Below are 24294 nucleotides of genomic sequence, written 5' to 3' on the forward strand. Positions count from 1 at the left end.
TCACAGAGCGCCATGATGCTCTCTACGTGGTCGGCTCTCTTGATGAGACGCTGGAGCTGAGAGGAATGCGGTATCACCCGATTGACATTGAAACATCTGTCATCCGTTCTCACAAAAGCATCGCTGAATGGTGAGAATTTAAGTGTTTCTTTACTGCAGCTGAACACCCCCATCGGATATACCTGCCGCTCACCTCTCTTCTGCTCCCCGCGCCTCCCCCTCGCTCCTCTAGTGCCGTGTTCACTTGGACCAACCTCCTGGTGGTGGTTGTGGAGCTGGAGGGGTCCGAACAGGAGGCCTTGGACCTGGTGGCGCTGGTCACCAACGTTGTCCTGGAGGAGCACTACCTGATTGTCGGGGTGGTGGTGGTGGTGGACCCAGGCGTCATCCCCATCAACTCCAGAGGAGAGAAGCAACGCATGCACCTCAGAGACGGCTTCCTGGCCGATCAGCTGGACCCCATATATGTGGCTTACAACATGTGAAGACGCTGCAGGACAGCCTCCCCTTCATGAGGAGGGCACATACGGGGCTGGTTTTTGACCCAGACTGAACGTAAATGAGCTCTGAGTGGAATTATGATCATAGAAATTCCCAGAAACCTTCACCCTGTGATTTCTTGCCTCAGCAGCTCCTTTTAAAGGGCACTTTGATTTCCATGACACGTGTTCCGTATGTATGGTAAAGCCTTCAGGCTTGGAGAGTGGGCGCGAGGTTTTACACGACACTGTGCCATTAACACACAGCTGATGCCCTGAATGCCACGCACACACGACTTTAGCACTCTAACCCTGGTTTAAACTCGCTCGATCCTCACCCTCACAGATTTTTGTAGCGCATACATGTGAATGTTATCATCACGCCTGCAGTAGATGCTTCTTTTAAATTCCACATTTCAGGTCGTGTCTTTATATCGAAGCAAGCACAGGGAAGCGTCAGAGGTGACGGGGCAGTTTGTGTCCTGTGCCGAGCATTCCAGCAGCCGCGCTTTACTTTGTAGCGTCAGGAACACATTAGAATAATGTCTGGGGGTGAAAGCTCCTTTCTCATTTTAAAACCTGACATGTAGTTGCTGTTTAATGTGAAAAAAGAATGCACACATGAGCAGCGTGGAGGAGGTTTGACGTCTTTGAATGACGGCCTTCAGTCAAAGACAAAGACTTTTCTTATTGCTTTCGAGTAGCAATGTGCCAAATGATGAATGAAGCTTTAAGTGTTTTTTACAGACACTTCCTGCAACAGCTCCTGTTTTGCTTTGTTTTCTAAAGTTAGTGGACAATGTGGAGGTGAGGAATATGCAGATGGAGGGTTAGATACAGCTACTCCTGCTCTTAATGCACCGTGCGTTGTTTTACTTGATCCCAACTGCAGCCCTGAGACCCACCACTCCATACTTTTAACGTCCGTCACTCTTGTTTATTGCGTTGAATGTTTGTTCCATAGATAGAAAATAGTGTAAAAAGTAGCCGTTGGTGATGGATATTCTCGACTCGACTGAGAGGTTGAATGAAAGTTAGAAGTTGTGTCAAATATGCATCCTCGCACATCCTCGTCACGTTGTAAAACCCATCCTAGTGTTGCTTTTGTTTTTATGTAAACATCCTTTCATAAACAGGCTCCAGTCTGTTGTAAGTATGTACAGGTTTGTGTAAATTATTACTGGGAGAAGGAGGCGACAGGTAACCTAACCTGGAAAACCACACGGATGTGAATCTTCCCCGACAAACACAAAATATTCTAAAGGTATTCTAACGTGTGCTCACCGAAAAGACAAACGCGGCACAGACATTTTTACAAAATGGAGGTGAGACAAAGTACGCCGAGCACAGGAAGACAGTTATTCTGGCGCCACAAGTTCTGTTGACATGTGAAACTTTTGTCTGATCCGGTTAGTCTTTATTATTTTCATAACATGATTTCTTAATAAATAAAAAGTGCTTTTAACTAAGTGTTTGTCTTAACCGATATGTCAAACGGGAGCTACAGTACATACGTTATATAAATAAAACTAGTTGCCTAGTTTAGCTTTGCAAAATCAATACTGTGTCCAACGGGAATTTCATTTCAGTTTAGTTCAGGAGGCCAAAAGCATCAAACTACAGGACAAAATAAATGGACAATGACTGCCTTTATTTTAAAGTTGTAGAATGATAATACAAGTAAACTTGATCCACATTGGAATTGTATTAGTTCATCATAGAGGTTTGGTTAATGGTGTCATCAAAGACTAAATATGAACAGTGAGTAAGCAGTTAACAATTGATAGGAAGAAAAAACTTGACTGAATTTAAAATAAAAAAGGTGTACACACATTGATTATGGATCTTTAGCCAGTGATCGATGTCAACAATAACGGTCGTCAATAATAATACTGTTGGTTCTCAGTGATAAATGTAGCCAACGACTTGCAAAACTGATATTGATAAAATGTTTAGTCCCAACGAACAGCATCGAACTGGTTAAACACGTTTGTCTCTAATTCACGTAGGACTCTATTACTCTGAGAAGCTGGGACGCTTGGTCCAGGGCCTGTCGTCCATTCTCTGCGCTGAACTGTTCGTTTGGAATGTTTGGAAACGGGTGGAAGTTGGGATACTGGGTCTTTTTGCCGTCCACCCCCAATCGCTTCAGGGTCTCCACAATCTGCGGCACGCCCCTCAGCAGGTCGCTGTAGTGGGACACTTGCGTGGCCATGTCTGTAATGGAGCTGTTGGGATGCTGACCTTGTCTTTTATACACTGCGGCTATGAGCGACTTCTCCACCGCCTGATGGACTTTGAACAGGCACCATTCTGTACTGCTTCCGTCCACATCTTTGCGTGCTGCCTGGAGATCGCAGCGAGCCTGCCGACACCACCGCTGGGCCTCCTTTCTGTTGGGCTGTGGAACATTTCGATTAAAGGCCCAAAAGTTGTAATGGCGGTGAGCTCCGTAGAATCTCTCCCGGCCCCGCCTGTGATAATTGGCCTCCTGATTCCAACTGCCGTAGAAATTTCTAAAATCTTGATTTGTCCCTCGATGGGCCGAGCCTGCGTTTTGAGCTCTGCCGTTGAGCAGCTCATCAATTCGGTTTTTCAAGTATTTGAAGGCTTCAGTGGCGAGATTGTGGCAGTTGATGTTTTTGTCCGGGTGCCACCTCAGGTACAAGCGCTTAAAGGCTTTGTTCCGTTCCCCTTCAGGAAGAAGCCAAATCTCTTCTAAACATTTGTCAATTTCCCTTTTTGCTTCCTCAAGAGAGGCTGGCGAAGATCTTGTTGATGGCCGTGAAGCTGACTTTGCTCCTTTCACAGGCACCAGATTCATGTGTGAAGATTCAGCGGACGTGCCAAACCTCCTAGCGTCTGGTTTCTTGGATCTCTTAAACTGATACAGGTCCAGACAACTCACTTCAATTGGCTCATCTTGGCCGATGTCGATTTTGAAGCGCTTTGAATGTGGTCCGTAGATCCCCGACAGTTCCTCCACAATAATGGCATAGATGTACTTGTCGTTGGTCCAGTAGCCAACATATTCCCCTTCTTCATAGTTGTTGAGGAAGCTCATATCTAGGGAATCATACCATTCCTCTGGAATATCTGCTCCAGCAGCTGGTGCACTGAAGAGGGAGCTTTCTACCTCAGCGCTGTCGTGGATCTCGTGCTTGGCCAGAGCTTTCTTAACGTCATCTATATCATCACACATAAGGAGATGCCCGAGGACCTGGAGGTGATTGGATGCAATTTTGTTCTCTAATAGAGCGTTGATCTCCTTCGTCAAAGTCATAATAATGGAGTTTAATTCCTTTGGAACCGTGATATCATTGTGTCTCAGGTAAAAGATGCAGTCTTCTTGCTCCCGTTTGACAAAAACATCAGTTTCACTCGTAGTGGTGGGAAGTTCTTCATTTTCCAGCCAAAGTGCAGTTTCCAGGGTTCTACAACAAACAATCTGAATGCTGCCAAAAGTCTTTGTGCACATGTCAGCCACTTCCTTCTCTGTTATCTGTCCATTCTCCTGCTCTCTGATAAGGCAGATTAATCCGTGCCTGAATGGCTGCGAGGACAGATGATTCTGAAACCATCCACTAAATTCACAGTCAGGCTCAAGCTCACACCGCTGCATGTTGTGCTCCCGGACCTTCTCCTTGGTGATGCCAGACAGCATTTTAGGCTGCAGTTTCTGAGGCAGCAACTGTAGCAGCTGATGGTGCTTATAGATGTCAGTGCCCAAATAATGACTGAGTTTCTCAAGCAGCAGGAACTTGTTCTTCAGCGCATCTTCCAACCTTCTGATCTCAAACACGGTGTTGTTGTAGTGCAGCGTAGAAGACAGGTGTAGTTTTCCATCAGTGGCGGGAAGGTATAACGTCTCAATGTTGCTTAACTGATGGGAGTTTTTTTCTTTTTCAATTAGGTTAAAAATCTGTGCCACAGCACATCGGACAGTCGCCTTCTGGTTGGCGTTTAGTTCTAGCTTGTCTTCAGAATCGTCGTGAATTGTGGCCAGAACTTTGCAATACTGTTCTGCAGTAGCGTTTTCCGTTACGCCAATTTTCCTGAAGAAATCTTCAAAAATGGCATCCTGCCTCAAAATTTTGTACAAGTAAGGCCTGAAATTATAGGATTCGTGGAGGAAAATACACGCATCTTCGGCCGTCACAAGTTTTTTGTCATTTTCAACCAACACAATGGGAAGACCAGCCAAGGACGCACTGTTAAAGCTGTTTTTTTGTAAGTAAGCGTAACAACTTCGGAACACCTGAGCGCGGGTTCTAATCAGCGTGTCGTTGGTACAGGGCAGCCGGCAGATGTTGTGCAAGGTTCTGGTCACGCGGTCTGATGGCGGTTGTTCGAAGGCTCCTGCATTTGTCATCATTTTCTTAAGGTCAGGTGACATATAAACTGGCATGTGCACAATTGGCATCGTCGACCAAATCAGTTCTTGATGGTTATGATCACTTTCTATCAGAGATCCTCTGATTGAAACAGTCGTTCTTCCCGCTGCAAATGGCCGGTGATAGTCACAGAGCTCTTTCTGAACTGGCTTCGGGATGATGAACTTTATGTGGGCGATGCTCTTCAATAGCGTCTTGTCTGTGTTTTTCACAAACTCCAAGGCCACTTGAAAAAGCAAAGAAGATTTCCTTTTAAGCGTTTCCAATTTAGAGTCTCCATTTGCTTCTGACTCCAGCTGGTGTGCAAATTGTGTGATGTCATCGCTGGACACAACGTGTCGCATTCCCAGTTCTCTGAGCAGCTCTTGTGGCTTTTTTCTCGCCTCCAGGTTTTCACCACACAACTCAGCCCAAAATCTCTCCGGGATAAATCTCTCCTGGGGCAGCATAGTCTTGTACAGCTCCACTTCTTCATCAAAGTAGTATGACGCTGTCTCCAAAGTGCCCTGAGAGTTGGGAATTAATTTAACCGTCTTCAGAGAGGAGGTGATTGCATCCTTGTGCTTTAAATAATCGCCATCATACTGCAGAGACAGTATCAGTTTGAGGCACTGAAGCAGCTGAGGTTGTGCAAGTGTGTGCACATCCGGAAGAATGAATTTCATGAAATAATCCACATCAGAAAGGACTTGTATTTTCAGACTGGTAGACAGGCTGTAGTTCTCCAGACTTCCTTGGAGCAAGATGCTTTTGTTGTCACCAAGAACGAACAATTGTGGAAAAGTTTCTGAATACTTGATGTTGCTGACAAATACGTCTTTCGGTCCATCAATCCTTACTCGTTCACCGTGCACAGTCAAAAATATTGGCAGAGATTTGAGCTTAGACTGGTAATTTTGTAGGTTCTTGCGCCTGGACAGTCCATCTTGCAGGAAACTCTGAAGTTCTCTCAGGCTTTGGGTGGAAAGTTTGGAAAATTCAGAGGGGTTTAGGTGACAAAGCTGTTCTAGGACGGCGCTTCTATCATTCAGGTCCATGAGTTCCGTGCGCAGAAGTGAGCAGACGTGTTTACCGACACATGACTGGTCAAGTTTCATAAATCCAAGGTCAAAGAGGATGTGTGATATGTCACTTGAGGAGAGGATCACTTTTGACACCGTCCCCATTGTTGTCAGGAATTGTTTGTTGTTTAACCTCGGACACACAACAGGTACAATACAAAAGTCACTGAAGAGCGTCCTCACGTCTCTCATTTTCAGACTCTTCTCTTCCTCATCAGATGTTTCTGGTTTGATCTCACTCGTCAAGAATTGCCAAAGGAAATACAACCACTTTAGAGTTTTCTGGTTTGGGACATGAAGGCCAGTGTCTGGATGGAGTTCACATTCCTGAAGGAGATGCTGAATTACAGGCTGCAGATATGGTTTTGCCTCTGGAACTGTCAGAGCCTTTACAAGGTTGAACTTTTGCAGAACGTGGATGTGGGGGAAGTTGGTGACAAAGTCTGCAAACTGAGCTTTGGTTATAAAGAGTCCCTCGTACTGAGAGATCAGTTTAGGAGAATCAGAGCTGAACACTCTCAACATTTTGTCTCTTGTGAGTAGAAGTGGAATCCCATTAAAGGAACTTGAATTGTCGTCTGTCAACTTTTCGATGCCCTTTTCAATGTTTTGCAAGCAAAAGCTCAAGAGCTTTGCACATCTCCCTTCATCTCTGATTAGGGTGTCGGCGATCGGCAGAGGTAAGTCCTGATCTGTTTGGACCGGATCATTTAATCGCGTTTCCCTCAGGAAGTTCTGTACAGTTTTAGGAGATACCTTTTGTAGTTCAACACCAGCATTTTTGAAAGTGTCCCAGATATTTTGCATTTGGAATGAAAATGGGACCAATATCATTCCAAGATCTTCCAAAATGTGATCAAGCTCTTCGTTTCCTGGGCGTATCAGATGTGGTGCCTTGGTTAGTTCTGTTTCACTGATGTTGCACCAGTCATAAGAGCAGTCCTTTATTATCTGGTCTCCAAGTACAGATGTTGAAATCCTCAACAATGGAATCACCCTGAGGCCTCTTTTATGGATGGATTTGTAAACCTCAAGAATCATGTTATGCCATTCTTGATCGACAGTCTTGGAAACAATCGGCCAAAAATGCAGGTACGCATTGTATAGAAAAGACTCATCTGAAAAAGGGACTCTGCTAATGCCAGAGCTGATGTACTGCAGGAGATCTGCATACAGGAAAGCAATGACCTCCTCTTTCAACAACTTATTCCAGACAGATTTTGGACTTGGTCCATCTTCTTTCCAGAGACCTCTCCTTGAGGAATCCACCTCAAAGTTTGCATTAACATGTACTGGCAGTCCAGTCGTACCTGGCAAAGGTAGCGAACAAAAAGCTCCGCCTGTGAACTTAACAATGGATGGTAAAAACTGTGCACGTGGGACGTGTATGCTCAGGCGCGCTGCTACTGCAGCCTGGGGGAGCTGGTCTGATATTTCTCTTTCACTGGTGTTGGATGAGCCGAACTGCTCTGCAATGATCCACTTGGTTTCTTTCTTGTCTGAGGTTGTAACCGTGGTTTCATAGATCACCTTTTGTGGCTTTCCAGCTGTGTGAGATTTGAGGGCTTCCAGTCGAAGTTTGACAAATTCCTTCTTTTGTTCTTGGCTCCTCTGCGATATGCTTTTTTGAACTGCGTAGATCGTTTTGATCTTGCCTGAATGCTTGTCGCTGATTTCATGCACCTGTATTTTGCTGATGTTTTTCAGAAACAGTATTAGACCGTCGGAATCCGCAGAGAGAGCAGAACACAGTTCCTTCATGTCAAAGTCAGTGACCTCAATGTTTGATAATTTCGAGCTGTTGGCCATGGCACCCCTTCGTAGAGGTAATCTGAACATGGTTCCCTCACCGAGGCGAAATTCGTCAGGGAGAAATGATTTGTAGACATCTGCGTACATCTCCTTGAATGTGTCATCTAATTTATAGCCAATGCCAGATGATGCTTTGTCTGAATGTCTTTCGATGTATATTTGATTGGGATCCGAAATGCAGAGTAGTTCATCTCCAGTGAGGATTGAAGGGCAGTCTGTGAGATGGTACACAGAATTGAATCCTACTCCGTACCTTCCAGTTTTTCCTGGGGTGCTGTGCTTTCCTCCTTCCCCGAGCCGCTGAATGCCCTTCAGGTCGGCGTCAGAAAACACCTTGTTGTTGAACACACACAGAGCTGGACCCTGCAGCTGATTCCAGTTTTCCCCAAATGTTTTTTCAACATCGTGTTGTCGTTTGTCCCACACAAAGTGGATCTCTGTTGCCTCTGCGTCATCAGCATTCTGGATGAGCTCTTTTAGGATATCTTTCTTTGATGGATAAGCCGAGATGATGTTTTTTATTCGGACGGTCAGCTGTTCCTGCTGTTCAAACTGAAAAGCGAATGGTGACATGTCCTTAACTTCACAGTTGTTTAGAGTCCCGTGCCTGGTTGTGTTGACCCCAAAGTGGAGGGCTGCAGCACGGGCAATATTCTTGTGACACAACGTGACTCCTGAGGGGACCGGCATCCATTGGCTGTCGTTGTAAACCAGTTCACTTGCGTGTTGTAAAACACCATCTTCGTTTGGGATCAGGCAGTCGCCGACAGCTTCCTTTTCTGCCTCGTATATTCCTTTGTTTAAAATTGTGAAGCAAACTGACAGGTCACTGTGCGACAGGGTATGTCTGCCATAACGGGAGTGCAGTTCTTTGAGCACCGTATGAAACTGCTCAACTGTAAAACGTTTTTCCACACCAACACAGTCCCAAAGCCTCTTGAAGTGGCCAAAGTTGGGTGGAAGTACATAGAGGTAAGGCTTTGCATCAAACTGCTCATTTTCTGCCACACGGTTAACGTGCACAAACATGCTGCCGACGAAAATGAATGGGAATGAATTTGCCATCTGGCGAATGGCTCCAGTAGTGTTGGGATCAGCGAGACACTGATTCAGAAAGTTATAGCACTCGTTTGCTATCTTATGAAGCACGGACTTGTCGGTGGATTGAGACTGCCTGTATGATTCTTGCAGCTGTTGAAGGACGGTCTCAGGCCTTGGACTTTCGTTCACACCCAGAAAAGTTAGGACCGGGTCATTGTGGTTTATATTTAAGTTTGAATGGTCCAGCACAGGCTGTGTCATGTTAACAAGCAGGGAACATTTGTCATTATAGATAACCATTGGCCGTTCCAGCGCCACACTGCTTGTATCTCCGGGGCAAAAAGCTGGGAGAAATTTCGTCATCTTTATTGTTTCCCAGTGGGCAGAGTCTTTTCCACGGGGGGACTCATTCATGTGTTTCTTCACAAGGTCCAGGAGGATCCTCAGGAGCACATATGCTTTTGGCCTGTTTGTGCTCCAGATACTGATGATTGTTCCTGCTTTCTCTGCAATGTCTTCCAAAGAAAGGTCTTCGCTTGCCATTCCAAGTGCCAGCAAGCGCTGAATCCGTTTCGGGGAACAAAAGTCGCTACTGGTACCACCAAGTAGGCGCTCCTCTTCAAGTTCAAAAAGACAAGCCACTTTCCCACATGGGTTCACCAGTTTGCTGATGTACTGCAGCGGTCCGGCTTTTGTGGGTATGCAAGGAAACCTGACCAGGAGATCATCGATTTCTTTGCTGTTAAGGTCAATAGCATGCAACACTAGAGAGTCTCTGGTCTTTGAGTCAATGGCATCAAGGTTGTTAAAGACTGCTTGTTGGTAAAACTTCTCCCAGTTCCAGGTTCTGCTTTGCAAGTCATTTCCCAGGCCAGCCTGTTTGAAGCTATTTCTCAACCACTGTGGGAGTGGGACAACGTGGTTGGGTGCTCTTACATGTTTCTTACACACCTGCACTGCAAGAGAACCGATGTCTTTATCCTCTTCAATGCTCTCATGTAGAAATATAGCACTGCTCATTGCACACCAAAGTTCTCCATTGTAGAAAAGCTCCAGGCCAGAGGAAGGTTGGCAAATCCTGGAGTAAAATGCATCCACTAAACTTTTAAAATTGTCACTCACCTTTTCCCGATGAGGCCAAAAGGTGTGATAGCTGTAAGGTTCTAGTTGTTTCGTTTCGGCCATTTCCTTTAGTACCAAGAGTGCAGTAACATATGCGTTCACAATGGGGTCCTGAAGAAGGGCTTTGTTCCAGTCCCCTTTCACTCCACTCTGCCACAGGCCTTTCCTGTTGCTGGTGACAGCAAATGCTCCATTTATATTCACAGGAAGTCCAGTGTGGATGGAAAGAGGAAGGAAGCAAAATGCCTTTCCAGAAAAATCTGTTTCCATTAGTGCCAATTTTTCAGTGTTAGCATCAATTTGCAAGGGCACAGCAACCCCCCCAATAGGTAGAGAGAACCTAGCTTGCTTGTTTTCTTGAAGGGCCATTTTGATTGACTGCTGAGTCCCAAAACAGCTGTACAAGAGCCAAGATTGGACTTCTGTAACACCGGATAGCTGACTGGTGACTTTCACGACATTAGCTTTGTGGTAATCGACACCGTTGCCTTTTACGTCATCCTTCATCAACAGTTTCTCAAATTTTTGTTGCTCTGCCACGTGGGTTTCATCAGGAATCCTGAATGTGGTCACAGGGGTTTTGGAGACTTGCAGCATGGTTTCTATTTCAGCATCTCTTGGTGGGGTTGATGCATCTTTTGGAATCCTATCCAGGGCTAATGTACAGATGTTCCTCAGAAACAGTAGGTGGATCTTTGAATCTTCACACAAGCACTCCAGAAATGAATTGATGTCATATTTGCAAAACACCCTTTGGCTTATTTCTGATGTGAGGGCTTCTTCTTCGGTTCGGAAGGGTAGTCTGATGAGAGTGCCAGCGTAAGGATTTTGTTGGGTGAAGTCACAATCAAATATGCGTTCATACGGACCGAACTGACCAGGAAAACACTTAAAAAGTTCCCGCTGAGACAGATTCAGCTTGATTCCTGGATTTGATTTATTATTGATGTGTGTCTTCAGGTGAGTTACATTTGGATCGAGTATGAGAAGGCTGGTTCCACTGAGAACAGAAGGGATGTCTGTCACGTGATACACAGTGTTGAATCCGAGTCCGAACTTTCCGATTTTCTCCACCTGGTTTTCCTTTGAGGCAGAGCCCACTCTGACTATATTCGCCCAATCGTCATCTTTGAACGTCTCATTATTAAAAGCCCAGAGACAAGGTCCCTGACAGAGGCTCATGTCACGGTCAATGAGTTCCTCAGGGCTATATTTGTGCGCTCTGAAGTCCACCAGGAACTTGCATTGTTCTGCTCCAGCGTCTTCTGCGTTTTGGATGAGCTCTTTGAAGATGTCACTCTCCTCATCATACTCTTTCAGGATATTTCTAATCCTGGTCGTAATTGGTTCCGATTGCCCGCACTGTTCTATTCCCACCAGCTCTGGATTGAGGATGTGGGTGCTGAGGAAACGGATGTTCAGCCACTCCGCTGCTGCTTTTGTGATTTCCTCGTGTGTGACGTAAAGCTCCTCTCGACTGCAACGCAGCTCACGCAACCCAGTTTTGTTCACGTCACAGAAGACAACAGTTGACGAAGGTTTAAAGGTATACTGCCCCCCATCGGTGTGGACTGGCACTGGGACGTCCCCTTCAACTCTCTTCCTCTCTCTCCACAGCCAGTTCAGTATTTCTATTGATACTTTAATCTCTGAAGAGTTTGCAAACGGGGGTTGTCTTTCTTCGACGGTTCCCTGGATAGATTTAAGAACACTGACAATTTCTACATCGGACAGCGTTCTTCTCAGGCCAAATTCCTGGAGCAAGTCCTTGAATGACAAAAATTCTTCTGGCACCTTACCAATGTAGGAGCTCAGATCGAGGTTTTGTGGATACTCCAGAACGAGATCCTGGGGCGACACGAACCGGTCACGGCTCCACAACCAACGTTTTTCCTTGTTCATAATACTCACAAAATCCGACTTGTGCTTTTGCATGTGTTCATAAATGCACCGCAACTGTCTTTTGAAGTCCACATTTTTGTCGGGGTCAGGCATCGTCTCCGCGATCGACATCAAGGCTGATAAATTTTCAATCACCTTCTTGGGCGGGGGCAGGCGTTTGAGACCAAGCTTGGTGCTGAATTGGTCACGGAACTGCCCCAATAGAGGCATGACGTGTCCGACGATGTCCTTATACATTGGATGTCTAATTTCATCTGGACAAAAGAAACAGGTTGTCTGAGAGCCGTCACCGCTGGAGAACTTGGGACACGGGATCCATTTCTTCATTTGTAGGTGATTAAGCTGTCTATTGGAAAATTTTGACAACAGATCATACCTATCCAGGATGTTCAAGAGCGCACCAGCACGTGTTGTCGCCTCGTGCGAAGAGTCAACCACTGATTGCTCAATCAGTGTGGCTGCATGCAACAGATGTTCAGGTGTCACATCTGCTTCCTTATTTATCAACCCAAGATCTCTCAGACTTTCCAGCATTTGTGGTGTTTGGGTGAAGGACCGTGGGGGGAAGAACTCTGACTCAAAAATGACTTTAAAGGTTTCATTCGCAGGATCAAAGAAGCTGGATGCCTCTTTCGCCCCTCCCTTCACCTGCATGAATCTCAGCTCCTTGCATTTGCGTTTCAGATGCACATTTTGAGAAAAAAGGACTTTGCCGTGTTGCAAAATCCAAGCCATGACTCTCTTGGTGTCTTCCTCTGTGAAAGCCCGTCTCTCGATGCAGTCAACGAGGAGAACGGCTGCTTCTGCTGCATCCAAAAGTTTGACTTTCAGCAGCAGCAACAGTCTGCGGTCGGCTTCTGTCGCACAGCGCACAACTGAATCAGGAAGGGGGAAATCTGTCGGAACTTTGACATCACAAACTAAGAGTAAAGCTTGTTTTGACTGAGCTGGCACATAGGAGCCTTTCATGGTTTGGAAAAGAGGCAACTTTAAGAGGAATTCTAATTCAACTGGTGAGACGGATTCCAGATGAGAGAGATAATCTTTCAGTTCTTCCTTTGCTCTGCAGGTGCTGAGTTTTCCAATCATACCCTCATAATGTAAATTCCTCAACACTTTCAAGACACTTTTTGGGGAGGGGCACAGCACATACGAGTCGAGGTCACTGTGTCTGAGCCACTCGTGGCCTTCCACCACGGTGCCGCCAACCTCCTTCACCAACTCAGCCACTCCCGCTGGCAGCTCATTCTGTTTGCTTTTGCTAAAAATGAGGGTGGTGTTCTTCTGCAGTCTTGCTAATGACACAGGCCGATTGGCAGACACAGGGCTGACTGGGATTAATGGCATTCCGGTGAATTTACTTAGCTCTTTAAAGTGAGTGTTGAGAAATTTCCAAAAGTCTTGGAGCCACTTCAAAGGTGGATGCTTACTGGAGCTGACATTCCAGGTTACTGATCCTGTCCCTTTCCAGTCCTCTGGCAAAAATCTCTGGGTGTACTCAGCCACGTGGTGTGCAGTCAGGACGATGATGCTGAATAAACCTGAAACAACAGAAGAAAATAAACTGAACATATAGTAGACAGATGTGAAGACCAAATACTAATACAAACAAAATCCCTACGTTTTGCTGCCATTTCCTCCAGGTGGTTTCTGCAGCCCGGACTAATGTTGTCTGGGATGAAGAGGTTTTGGCAGCATGGCAGCAAATCCCTGCAGCAAAAGACACCTGTGTTGAGTGTGTACTGGACGTCTGACCAGAGGTCACAGCAGCTGTCAAATGAACTTCAGCCGATGCTGAGTCACACAGAAACATTGTGCTGGAATTTTCCTTGAAATCTTTTTAAGTAATTACAATTTGAAAAACAATTTTGTCAGTTTTTTAAATAATGAAAGTAATATTGCAGAACCCCGTGGCCTGGTGAAAATGATTAAAAGGTAAATGGTAACCATTAGGAGGCAGCTAGGAGGTCAGTCACAGCCAAATACCTACAGAGGTTAAGGAAAGCCCTGAAAAGTCAGCTGAATGGTAAATGGAAAGACCTACGCCCTGCCAGTAATCAGATACCCTGCTGGCATAATACCCTGGCCACTGGAAGAGATACAAGCCACTGACATCAAGACAAGGAAGCTCCTCACCATGCACGGAGGGTTTCACCCTAAGTCCAGTGTGCTGAGGATGTACACAAAGTGAAAGGAAGGGGGCCGAGGACTATTAAGTGTCCGAACTACTGTCCAGGAGGAAACAACAAGCCTCCAAGAATACATCAAGAAGATGGCCCCCACTGACCCACTGCTGAGTGAATGCCTCAGGCAACAAAAGCCCACCAAGGAGGAGGAACTTGAGGGGCTATCATGGATTTTGGAAAAGCCCATGCATGGAATGTACCACCGACAAATTGAGGAAGTGGCTGATATCAAGAAAACCTACTGGTGGCTGGAAAAGGCTGGACTGAAAGACAGCACAGAGGCACTAATCATGGCTGCACAAGAACAGGCCCTGAGCACCAGAGCAATAGAGGCCAGGGTCTACCATACCAGACAAGACCCCAGGTGCAGACTGTGTGGAGATGCCCCTGAGACAGTCCAGCACATCACAGCAGGGTGCAAGATGCTAGCAGGCAAGGCATGCATGGAGTGGCATAACCAGGTGGCTGGCATAGTGTACAGGAACATCTGCACTGAGTATGGACTGGAGGTCCCAGGGTCCAGGTGGGAGACACCCCCGAAAGTGCTGGAGAACGAGCAGGTCAAGATCATGTGGGACTTCCAGATCCAGACCGACAAGATGGTGGTGGCCAACCAGCCTGACATAGTGGTGGTGGATAAACACCGGAAGACAGTGGTGGTGATAGATGTAGCAATCCAAGTGATAGCAACATCAGGAAGAAGGAACACGAGAAGCTGGAGAAGTACGAAGGGCTGAAGGAGGAGATGGAGAGAATGTGGGGCATGAAGGCAACAGTGGTCCCAGTAGTGATTGGGACACTAGGGGCAGTAACACCCAACCTGAGTAGATGGCTCCAACAGATACCAGGAACCACACCAGAGATCTCTGTCCAGAAGAGCAGTCCTAGGAACAGCTAAGATCCTGTTCATAACCCTCAGCCTCCAAGACCGTCTATATACAGTATATATACACGTATATACATATATAGTCATATTTAATTCATTGCACACCTGAAATGGAACTTGTTATTTTGACAAATTGCTAATGAAACATAATAATCATAGCATGTTTTAACCAGCAACTGATGAGCTTGCATAATATACTCATGTTGTAATTTATATTGTTATAATAGAACCAGTTGTTAAAATACTTATTTGAAGTCCGACACCACAAACCAAAGTCTACCTTGGAAAGTCGCGGCTGTCGATCAGAGCCGTGTCGATCTTTCTTTGGGTGAAAGCTCTGAAGGAGCCGTCACTGAGTGGAAGCAGCTGAAGATCCTGAAGGTCTTTATATTTTTTATCACTCAACACGTACTTCAATAGACAGAACTTGTCATCTTCAGAGAGGCTTTGCATGTCAGTCCCACGAAGAAAACCTCTCATGAATGCGGGTGTCACGTGTTTGAGTGTGTGAGGGTGTGGATGGGCTTCAGCTATGGCTCTACTGATGCTCGGCGGTAAAGTCACAAGATTTTCCCCGCGGGAAACCAGGGTCCTTTTGAGGGCAGCTAATATGTCGGAGCTGGTTGGACCGTTGCAGGGGAGCAAGGCTTCTGATGGAGGGATGAACTTTGTTTCATCCTTTGCAAGTGAAAGGACGGCCATGTTTTCTCTGAACAGGTGTTGAAGCACATCCAGAGCCACGGCGTGCCATTTGTCTTTGTGCTCCATCTTGCTGATATCTGGCCACAACTGATAAACGCGAGAGGAAGGCAGAACACACTCTTGGGCCAGTTTGATAGCGTCTTTGATAAGGAAGAGGTACGTCTGTGGGAGCACCTGCTTTACGAGTAACTCGTTCCACAGAGCGTGTTCGTCGTGTTTCTGGTCTGACTCTGGCCACTTGATCTGTCTTCTGTTATCTGTGAGGCCAAAACACGCGTTCACATAAACCGGAAGTCCTGTTTTGTTGGATTCGTTGTCCGGGAGGGGGAGAAAGCAGCAGACTCGACCTTGGCCAGAGCCCTTCTCCTCATCGAAGGGGAAGGCCAAGTCAACTCGAGGAGAAAAGCTCAACTTTTCTGCAAGGGAATCAAGATTTTCTGCGCTACCTTTTTTCATTGTGCATGTTGTCAGAAGCCACGTGGTCTCTTTTTGATCATCTGAGATTTGGGTTATCACCTTGGACCTTGTTGAAGCCTGAAACTCATTCCCGGACTCCCGAATTTCCTCCTTGAGAGCCGAGGATGTCACCTGCAGTCGGGTGCTGACCTCGCCGTCTGCAGTGACGTGCTTCAAAGACACGGACGCCACGTTTTTCAGGAACAGGAGGCTTAATTCTGCATCTGTGATGAAGCTTTCAAAGAGATCGGCCACCTTTCCAGAGTTGTACAGATTATCAGAAATTTCCGAGACCCTGTTCCGTAAGGGGAATCGGAAAAGCGTTCCGTTAAAGTACTGATGTTCGGTGACGATACTTGACCACTTTTTGTTGCTTATAAGTGAAACTATGTCTCTGATGGGCTGGAATTGATCATGCATGGTTGTCAGATATTCTTGGTGTTGAGGATCATCCATATACCAACGAAACCCTCCCTCTCTTTCTCCAAATATTTGTTCTTGAGGGTCCATGAAGCCGAGGTGACTCCCACTTAATATGCAAGGAAGATCTGCGGATGAAGTGATGTTATCATTTCAGTAAGAATATTTCCTCGTTTGAGAGCATCACATGTGTTTGTAGGTTCACCTGTTATGTGGTAAACAGAGTTGAAGCCGATCCCAAACCTCCCGACTTTGTTCGGGTCGTTTCGTTTGAAACTCCTTCCTGCCAGCTGAATTCCCTCCCAGTCTTCTTCAGTAAACGACGCATCGTTATAGACATAGAGAGCGGGACCTATGCAAGAACACGCCGCGACATGCAGAACATTTCATGTCTGCTCAGTCAAAGTATTCTAGGTAAATTATTATTTGAATATCCTGTTGATTTAACATAGTCATTCCCATTTTCTGATGTACCTTGGTACTGCCCCAGCTCCTGCGTCCAGAGGCTCTCGGTGCCGTAGCTTCGGTCATCATGGATGAAAACCACTTCTGTGGCCTGGGCATCGTCTGCGTTTTGAATCAGCTCCTGTGGACAATATATACAGTATATATATGGTTTTGCTGTAAGTTTATATATGCCTCCTTCCTTCAGACTCGGGTCCTCTACCAGAGGCCTGGGAGTCTGAGGGTTCTGCGCAGGATCTCTTCTGGACAGAGATCTCTGGTGTGGTTCATTATGCGCATTGTGCGACTGGATAGGCCGGTGGTTTACGCCGCTGACTTTGGTGTGGAAGGTTGTCGGTTCGAATCCAGCCCTTAGGCAGGCTCCTTACACATATATGCCTACACCTTGGTATGAGCGGAACATTACCGGTAACTGATAGAGTCATACCGGCTCGGAAGTCGCCCGGGTCAACAAGGTCAGGCTGCCTGATGTCAAATTGGCTACTGGAACAAGGCATTCATGGAGCAGGGCATATAATAAAGCATATATATAAAATCTCTTCCTCCTCCTCCTTCAGACTCGGGTCCTCTACCAGAGGCCTGGAAGTCTGAGGGTTATGAACAGGCTCTTAGCTGTTCCTAGGACTGCTCTTCTGGACAGAGATCTCTGGTGTGGTTCCTGGTATCTGTTGGAGCCATCTACTCAGGTTGGGTGTTACTGCCCCTAGTGTCCCAATCACTACTGGGACCACTGTTGCCTTCATGCCCCACATTCTCTCCATCTCCTCCTTCAGCCCTTCGTACTTCTCCAGCTTCTCGTGTTCCTTCTTCCTTATGTTGCTATCACTTGGATTGCTACATCTATCACCACCACTGTCTTCCGGTGTTTATCCACCACCACTATGTCAGGCTGGTTGGCCACCACCATCTTGTCGGTCTGGATCTGGAAGTCCCACAGGATCTTGGCCTGCTCGTTCTCCACCACTTTCGGGGGTGTCTCCCACCTGGACCCTGGGACCTCCAGTCCATACTCAGTGCAGATGTTCACTACACTATGTACACTATGCCAGCCACCTGGTTATGCCACTCTATATATGCCTTGCCTGCCAGTCTTGCACCCTGCTGTGATGTGCTGGACTGTCTCAGGGGCATCTCCACACAGTCTGCACCTGGGGTCTTGTCTGGTATGGTAGACCCTGGCCTCTATTGCTCTGGTGCTCAGGGCCTGTTCTTGTGCAGCCATGAGTAGAGCCTCTGTGCTGTCTTTCAGCCCAGCCTTTGTCAGCCACTGTTATGTTTTCTCGATATCAGCCACTTCCTCAATTTGTCGGTGGTACATTCCATGCATGAGCTTGTCCTTCCATGGTTCCAATGCCTGAGGCATTCACACAAATATATATCTATATCTATCTATCTATCTATCTATCTATCTATCTATCTATCTATCTATCTATCTATCTATCTATCTAGATAGATAGATAGATAGATAGATAGATAGATAGATAGATAGATAGATAGATAGATAGATTTATATATATATATATATATGTGTCATTTTTTAATGTAAGAATACATCGTATAAATGAACAAATAAACTGTAAAATAAAGCAAATGGCAAACAATAACCTTCAATATTTGTCCACCGTCTGGATATCGCTGTAGAATGTCTTTCAGGTAGTCGATAAAAGGGGGCGCTGTTGCCCCGAAAGACGTTCTAAAAAAGGCAGAATAAACATGAACGGTAACAGTTTGCTGAAACACAGGTTTAATGTTAACAGTCAAGTTCATGGGGGTGTTAAAGGTTTTTAGAAAAACTTTCAAAGGTACCCAAGTATTGAGTATCACAGTAATAAGTATTAGAAGTAATAAGAATACAGTGATAAGCCTGAAACGCGTCACTCGGCGGCGTAAACTCTGCAGACACAGAGGGCGTGTAATAACCAGGGCCCCAAAACATGTTATATGATACTGGTGCAGTTAGTTACTTCTTCGGTTACTCACCGAGATTTTTTCTTTGTCTTTTGACTCATCCTTACTGAGTTGGACACTGTAAAGAAAAAAAAGAAGTTTTGGGACACAGAGGAGGGAAAAATAAGGAGGAAAAATAAATATTAACATTCGTGATATGGCTGCCCATCAGATATATCACAAACCAGAGGAAACCTACTGCATATACTGTATGCTACAAGTTCAACTATATCAATGAATCAATGTCCTGGACTGTTTTTAAATCACGGACGCTCAAAATTGTATGCAAATTAGTTTCTAAAGTCCTAACGTCATACGCGGAAATAGAGCCGAATATTTGGCGTTTATTTCTTCAAAAGCTAATGGAAGGCTGAATCGTGTTGAAAATGATTAGATAAAAGTGGCTTTACGCGCCCACTGGGATAATTTTTCTGGAAGAATAGTGATAATAAAAATCCCTTAGTCCCTTACCTCAGCCAGAATGGAAGAGTCGAAGAGAATGGAAGAGTCGCACTCCTTCCGCTGGCTCCTCTCTTTAAAGACTCGCTGCAGCATTTCAGGAATATATACGGTAACTTTCGATTCCGGGTAAACTCGGGAGGAACTTCTACAAAAATGAAACTTAAGCCGGAAGGGATTTAAATGTTAATTGTGACTAAACGAAACTCTACTGAGGCAGCAGGAGGTCCACCGCCCTGCACATCTCCACCATCATCGCCTTCATCAGCCTGCTGCTTTCTCGTGTTTTCTTCATCGCATCATCCCCCCAAATCATGTCTGAGAGTTATTCCGCCACTCGCTAGATGATGCTGCAGCACAGCTTCAATAATAAACCGGCTGCTTCTTTCCTCTGTTTACAGCCGATGCGAGGCGCCTCTGCTGCTCACCACCGCGTCATTTACGGGCGCTCGCAAGATTATTCTTACAGTAATAGAGACGGTTTTTGGGATCTCATCCCCACTGGCGTCATGGCTAAATGTTAACATCGACATTGGCGCTAAGCTGAGTGTTTCTGCAGATGTGCGCGGATCGATGCGGCCGTGATGCATGAACAAAACCGCCCCTGAAGCAGACCGGTGGCACGGGAAGTGTGTGCATAACGCACGCCGATTCTGCTACAATAGGATGCAAGTAAGTACGGATTGATCATTTCTGGCTGCATTCTCCAGTTCTCTGTTCCGTTCTGCACGCGTTTGGATGAGCGGATGAGGAGCGATGAGAGGAACAACGTAGCGAGTCTCTCTGGCGCGTTTGATGACAGGTCGGCTTTGTCGTTTTCAGATGAGCCACAGCGTGAGAGCCTCTTCATCAGTCCGCTTGTAGTTGGCACCATGTTGGATGAAGTGAGCGGTGAAGCTCAGCAGGCTGGCTGCTGCTCGGACTGCGGATGCACGTTCAGCCTGTCGCAGCCTGACTCTGACCCGGAGTCATCCAACCCCTCTTCCTCTCCTAAACAGCAGGCCGCGCCCAAAGCAGACTGTCCCCTTAGATGTCCGTCTTGCAGCCACCCCGATGGCGAGCGTCCGCACCGACGCGTCCGCCTGGACCCTCATAGCTGCAGCCTGTGCACCAAAACCTTCATCTCCTCGGCACATCTGGCCCTTCACCTCACCTCTCATAAGGAGAGGAGGTTCAGGTGTAGCACCTGTGGGAAGTACTTCCAGCAGTCGGCTCACCTGATGGCACACAAGATGATTCACAGCGGGGACCGGCCATTCAAATGTCCAGATTGTGGTAAGGCCTTTGGCCGGGCGTCACACCTGAAGACCCATCGCCGTCTGCACACGGGCGAGAAGCCCTTTAAGTGCACCTACTGCGACAAGTCCTTCACGCAGAAGGCCGGCCTCCTGGCACACGTTCGTCAGCACACGCACGAGAGGCTGTACAAGTGTGACCAGTGTGGCGAGGGGTTCCGCACTTCGGCGCTCCTCGTCTCTCACAAGGCGGCAAAATCAGCCAAGCCAGGGTCTGCGGCAGCTGCTGGTGAGGCCCAGAGCTGCTCCGAGAACCTCAAATGCGGCGTCTGCTGCCGCACCTTTGTGCGATCGTCATACATCAGGCTGCATATACACTTGGACAAAGGACAGCGGCCTTACCACTGCAAGGTCTGCAACAAGACGTTTGTCAAGCTGGATACGTTTGTGAACCACTGCGACAAGCACCTCCGGCTGAAGAGCCAAAAAACCCCAGAGGACAAAGAGGAAGTTGTCAAACCCCCCTCCTTTGTCCCTGTCCCCACGCCCTCGCCTGAGAACACAAGCGCTCTTCCTGTGTCCTCAGAGGTCAACACTCGGTCCAGAGCGAAGGCCAGGAGCAAAGCAGACCCATGACAGCTCAGTGGAGGAACGTGCCACGGGTGCATGTTCAAAGAAATAAATAAAGGGTAAATTCAGAATTTAGAAACAAAGTTTTATTTGGTGTCCATGAAATTTTGTCTAGTTGTTGTTTTGTCTAGGTTTTGAGGCATATTTTAGCCACCTCTACTAAATGATAGTTGCAATTGATGTATCAGTGGCTGATGTTTTAATCCTGATATTTAAATATTGAAAAACATTATTTATGATCATAATTTATGGTTCATTTTGCACTTGTACCACATGGAAAATAAAGAAACAGTAAGGTCAGATTCACAAAATAAAAGCAAAACCTGGCCTTCAATATGTACAGTACTTGATTCAGCTGTCAGCCAGTTCAAATGTTCATTTTTAGTTCATTCACAGCACTTAATATCTTGGTAACTTCTCTGTTGGACCTTATTCACACTTCTGACCACTTCCCCTGCAAGGGCAGATTCTGTCACCTCCACATCGGGAAGGTCTTTGTCCCGCTCTGTGGACACAAGCGAAAGGACACATTTACACTGTGCATCATGTGGTCACATTTGTTAAATAGAAAAACCTGATGAGATTAAATGGAGTGTACTTTTCATAAGAAGGAAAATATAAAGTCAGACTTGCCTGGCACTTGTCTGCATCACTGATAATGTTCCAGTCCAGGGTAACGGACATGTGGCGCCGCCAGACGGGGTTCCTGCGCAGGACAATGGTCCCGGTGACGCAATCGCCGACATTCAAGCTGACTGGCTTGTCCAGCATGAACAGGGTCTGCTTCCAGTGTGTAGGCCTGATGGGAAAGATCAATTCCCAATTCTCATTTATATTTCTTCTGGGTCACAACATCACTCACTTCCAGGAAGAAGGACCCTCATAGAGCCAGTATTTTGCAACTTGGGGCCTTCATCAAGGTCAAAATTGGCGTTTGTGGTCACATAATGAAAATAGAGAAACTTGAAAGTATCGTAAAAAAAAAAGTGTGTGTGTGTTTCAGTGTTTTACTCTGAGTGTGGGCCTGTGTTTAGCTCCACTGTTGCACCCCCCACTTCCAGGCTCTCAAAATAAACTGCAAACCAGGCTGTGAATCCATGGAAGGTGCCAGATGTTTCCACAGGGAAGTTAAACTGACCCGTTATTTCCTGGGATGAAGCGGAGGAATGAAGCTTGAACTCCATAAAACAAACAAATATTCAGAATCCAAAGAGTACCTCCAGGTCTTTGATTTGCAGAGTGTACATGTTGAGGCAAATGACGTTGCAGGGGTCGGCGAGGCAGTCGCTGGGCTCAATCACATGACTGAACTTGGGTTTAGTGAAGAACTCCTGCTGTGCTAAAGGTCTGCAGAAACCAAACAATATTCAGCGCCAAGCGTAGGTAAAGGTTTAATTTGTTGTACTCTGTTAGCTTTTCAGTTTTAAAACCCTTACTGAAGGGGAGTGAAGTCCAGTCCATAGGGACACTCCCAGAAGGCCATTTTTTCCGCAAAATAATCATGGGCCTGACACGGCACCAGGACCAGCACTGCCGATGAGGGCCACATTACACCACCTTCCCTGAGCCAGCGGTCCCTGGCAGACAGCACCGACTCCACCATGAACTCAAACTGGAGAGCAGAGACGCACGCTGAGGGACGAACAGCTGAGGGCGTGAGACTGGACGAGAGATCTCAAGGTATTTACCACCAGGCAGTTTCCCATCCACTCTGACACCAAGAGGTCCACCTTCTCCGGGAGCTCGACTTCCTCGCCTCGCCCCTGGAGCACTGTGACCACCTCTTCACAGCCGTTCTGCTTCACCAGCTGTCTGGTGTACTCCGCCATGGAGCTGGCCTCTACAGCATACACCTGCGATGACACCGATTACTGCCACTACAACATCAGTGTCAAATGGCATTCCACACCAAAGTGCATAATCACCTATGCATCTCCGTGCAGACTGCCATAACCTGGTGTCACTGGGTTGCTGTTATTATTACCAGTGACGGTCGTGCCAGCTGGGCACAGAAGAGACTGATGACGCCAGTCCCACAGCCCAGGTCCATCACCACCTTGTTTGTCAGGGAGATGCTGTTGCTGACCACGGCCCGTCGGTACGTGTCTGTGCGGCTCTTATCTGACAGCATCTCCAAGTGAAGCCTCTGCATGTTTACAGAGAGAAAGATTGACCAGCGGTTTAAAATAGCCTTCAGCAGAGTTTAGGGTGTTATCAGTGAGACGATCAGAATCACAAAAACACTGAGAATCTATCATTTGTCCACCATAAACTCGAGTTAGGTGATGCTTTTGTTTCCAACCAGTGTTCCATAACTGCCGAAGTATTCTTCGTCTTGCCAAGGGTCCTCCGTCGAGATGTCATCCTCCTCTGCATCACCACTCTGGCACAGGTAACTGGCGGGGACATAACCTGTGACCCCCCGCAGCTCTGCCCACCACCACACCGATGAAGGTTTGGCGTGAACGAGCAGCGCGTCGCCGCTGCTGAAACTAAGCTGAAGACAAAGAGATAGGGAAGACTTCCTGTCATCTCGAACTTCTTTCAGCGGTTGTGGCTTCTGTCGTCCGTGTCTGTCTCTCTAACCTGATCGCCTCCGCTTGCAATGAAATTATAACTGGCAACGTAGGGCTGAGGAGCTGCATCCTCCTTCTCTGTTTTCTCCGTCTCCATGTCTGAAAAAACGTGTTTTAGTCCACTTTCAACTTTCAGTCAAGTTTTTCTCTACATAACGCAGACTGGAGAAGTGAGATGTTTATTGAATTGCAGTGAGGGGTGAAGCGCTTTCACCATTTCTCGAGCACTTCCTCTTTTTACGTCAGCTTATTTACCGCGCATTGTCTGTGTCGTAAAAACGACATTTATGTCCAAACCGAAATCTGTTAATACTTATTTTGTTGCACATGAAGAACAGTGTTTAATCGATGTTGTTAGATACTATGATTTGTTTCAAACTAAACTGCACGCACGTAAACTTTGTGAAAATGTAAGGCCCTTCTTAGAGTCACTTCCGTTATTATAGAATTTCCGAGGGTACCGAAAGGCAGCAACAAAATAGGCCAAAATAGGCAAGTACCGGTAATTTTTTTTAAACCTC

The 24294-nt window shown here is 46.5% G+C and overlaps 4 protein-coding genes across 13 annotated transcripts in view; 2 read left to right on the forward strand and 2 right to left on the reverse strand.

The window, feature by feature from the left end:
* dip2a (disco-interacting protein 2 homolog A) overlaps positions 1 to 1948 on the forward strand; it is a 48359-nt gene extending 46411 nt beyond the window's left edge. For all 8 annotated transcript variants that reach the window (XM_029842064.1, XM_011610737.2, XM_029842055.1 and 5 more), the window contains 2 exons: positions 7 to 130; positions 233 to 1948. In XM_029842064.1, the coding sequence (XP_029697924.1) occupies positions 7 to 130; positions 233 to 485 (377 nt within the window). In that variant the 3' untranslated portion in view covers positions 486 to 1948. The remainder of the gene's footprint in view (positions 1 to 6; positions 131 to 232) is intronic.
* A 163-nt stretch (positions 1949 to 2111) lies between these two features.
* On the reverse strand, positions 2112 to 19506 carry sacs2 (sacsin molecular chaperone 2). The gene is made up of 8 exons (XM_011610731.2): positions 19345 to 19506; positions 18907 to 18952; positions 18532 to 18619; positions 16936 to 17047; positions 16667 to 16813; positions 15164 to 16589; positions 13433 to 13521; positions 2112 to 13352 (listed from the first exon to the last, which is right to left on the reverse strand). The coding sequence occupies exons 2-8, from the start codon at positions 18933 to 18935 to the stop codon at positions 2476 to 2478; spliced, it is 12768 nt and encodes a 4255-aa protein (XP_011609033.2). The 5' UTR covers positions 18936 to 18952; positions 19345 to 19506; the 3' UTR covers positions 2112 to 2475.
* LOC105417379 (zinc finger protein 239) lies at positions 19138 to 21268 on the forward strand. Of its 2 annotated transcripts, XM_029842123.1 has the most exons (4): positions 19534 to 19648; positions 19734 to 19800; positions 19892 to 20004; positions 20155 to 21268. In XM_029842123.1, exon 4 carries the CDS (start codon positions 20205 to 20207, stop codon positions 21201 to 21203), a length of 999 nt encoding a protein of 332 aa, XP_029697983.1. In that variant the 5' UTR covers positions 19534 to 19648; positions 19734 to 19800; positions 19892 to 20004; positions 20155 to 20204; the 3' UTR covers positions 21204 to 21268. The 2 variants fall into 2 exon arrangements, with proteins under 2 accessions (XP_011609025.1, XP_029697983.1); XM_011610723.2 differs by lacking the exons at positions 19534 to 19648; positions 19734 to 19800 and adding an exon at positions 19138 to 19444.
* prmt2 (protein arginine methyltransferase 2) lies at positions 21269 to 24006 on the reverse strand. Of its 2 annotated transcripts, XM_011610703.2 has the most exons (9): positions 23784 to 24006; positions 23500 to 23694; positions 23182 to 23343; positions 22886 to 23050; positions 22634 to 22809; positions 22415 to 22544; positions 22209 to 22345; positions 21831 to 21996; positions 21269 to 21702 (listed from the first exon to the last, which is right to left on the reverse strand). In XM_011610703.2, the coding sequence occupies exons 1-9, from the start codon at positions 23868 to 23870 to the stop codon at positions 21670 to 21672; spliced, it is 1251 nt and encodes a 416-aa protein (XP_011609005.1). In that variant the 5' UTR covers positions 23871 to 24006; the 3' UTR covers positions 21269 to 21669. The 2 variants fall into 2 exon arrangements, with proteins under 2 accessions (XP_011609005.1, XP_011609010.1); XM_011610708.2 differs by lacking the exon at positions 22209 to 22345.
* Positions 24007 to 24294: the final 288 nt, after the last annotated feature.

Source organism: Takifugu rubripes, chromosome 1 (assembly GCF_901000725.2).
Source record: "Takifugu rubripes chromosome 1, fTakRub1.2, whole genome shotgun sequence".
Taxonomy (NCBI): Eukaryota; Metazoa; Chordata; class Actinopteri; order Tetraodontiformes; family Tetraodontidae; genus Takifugu; species Takifugu rubripes.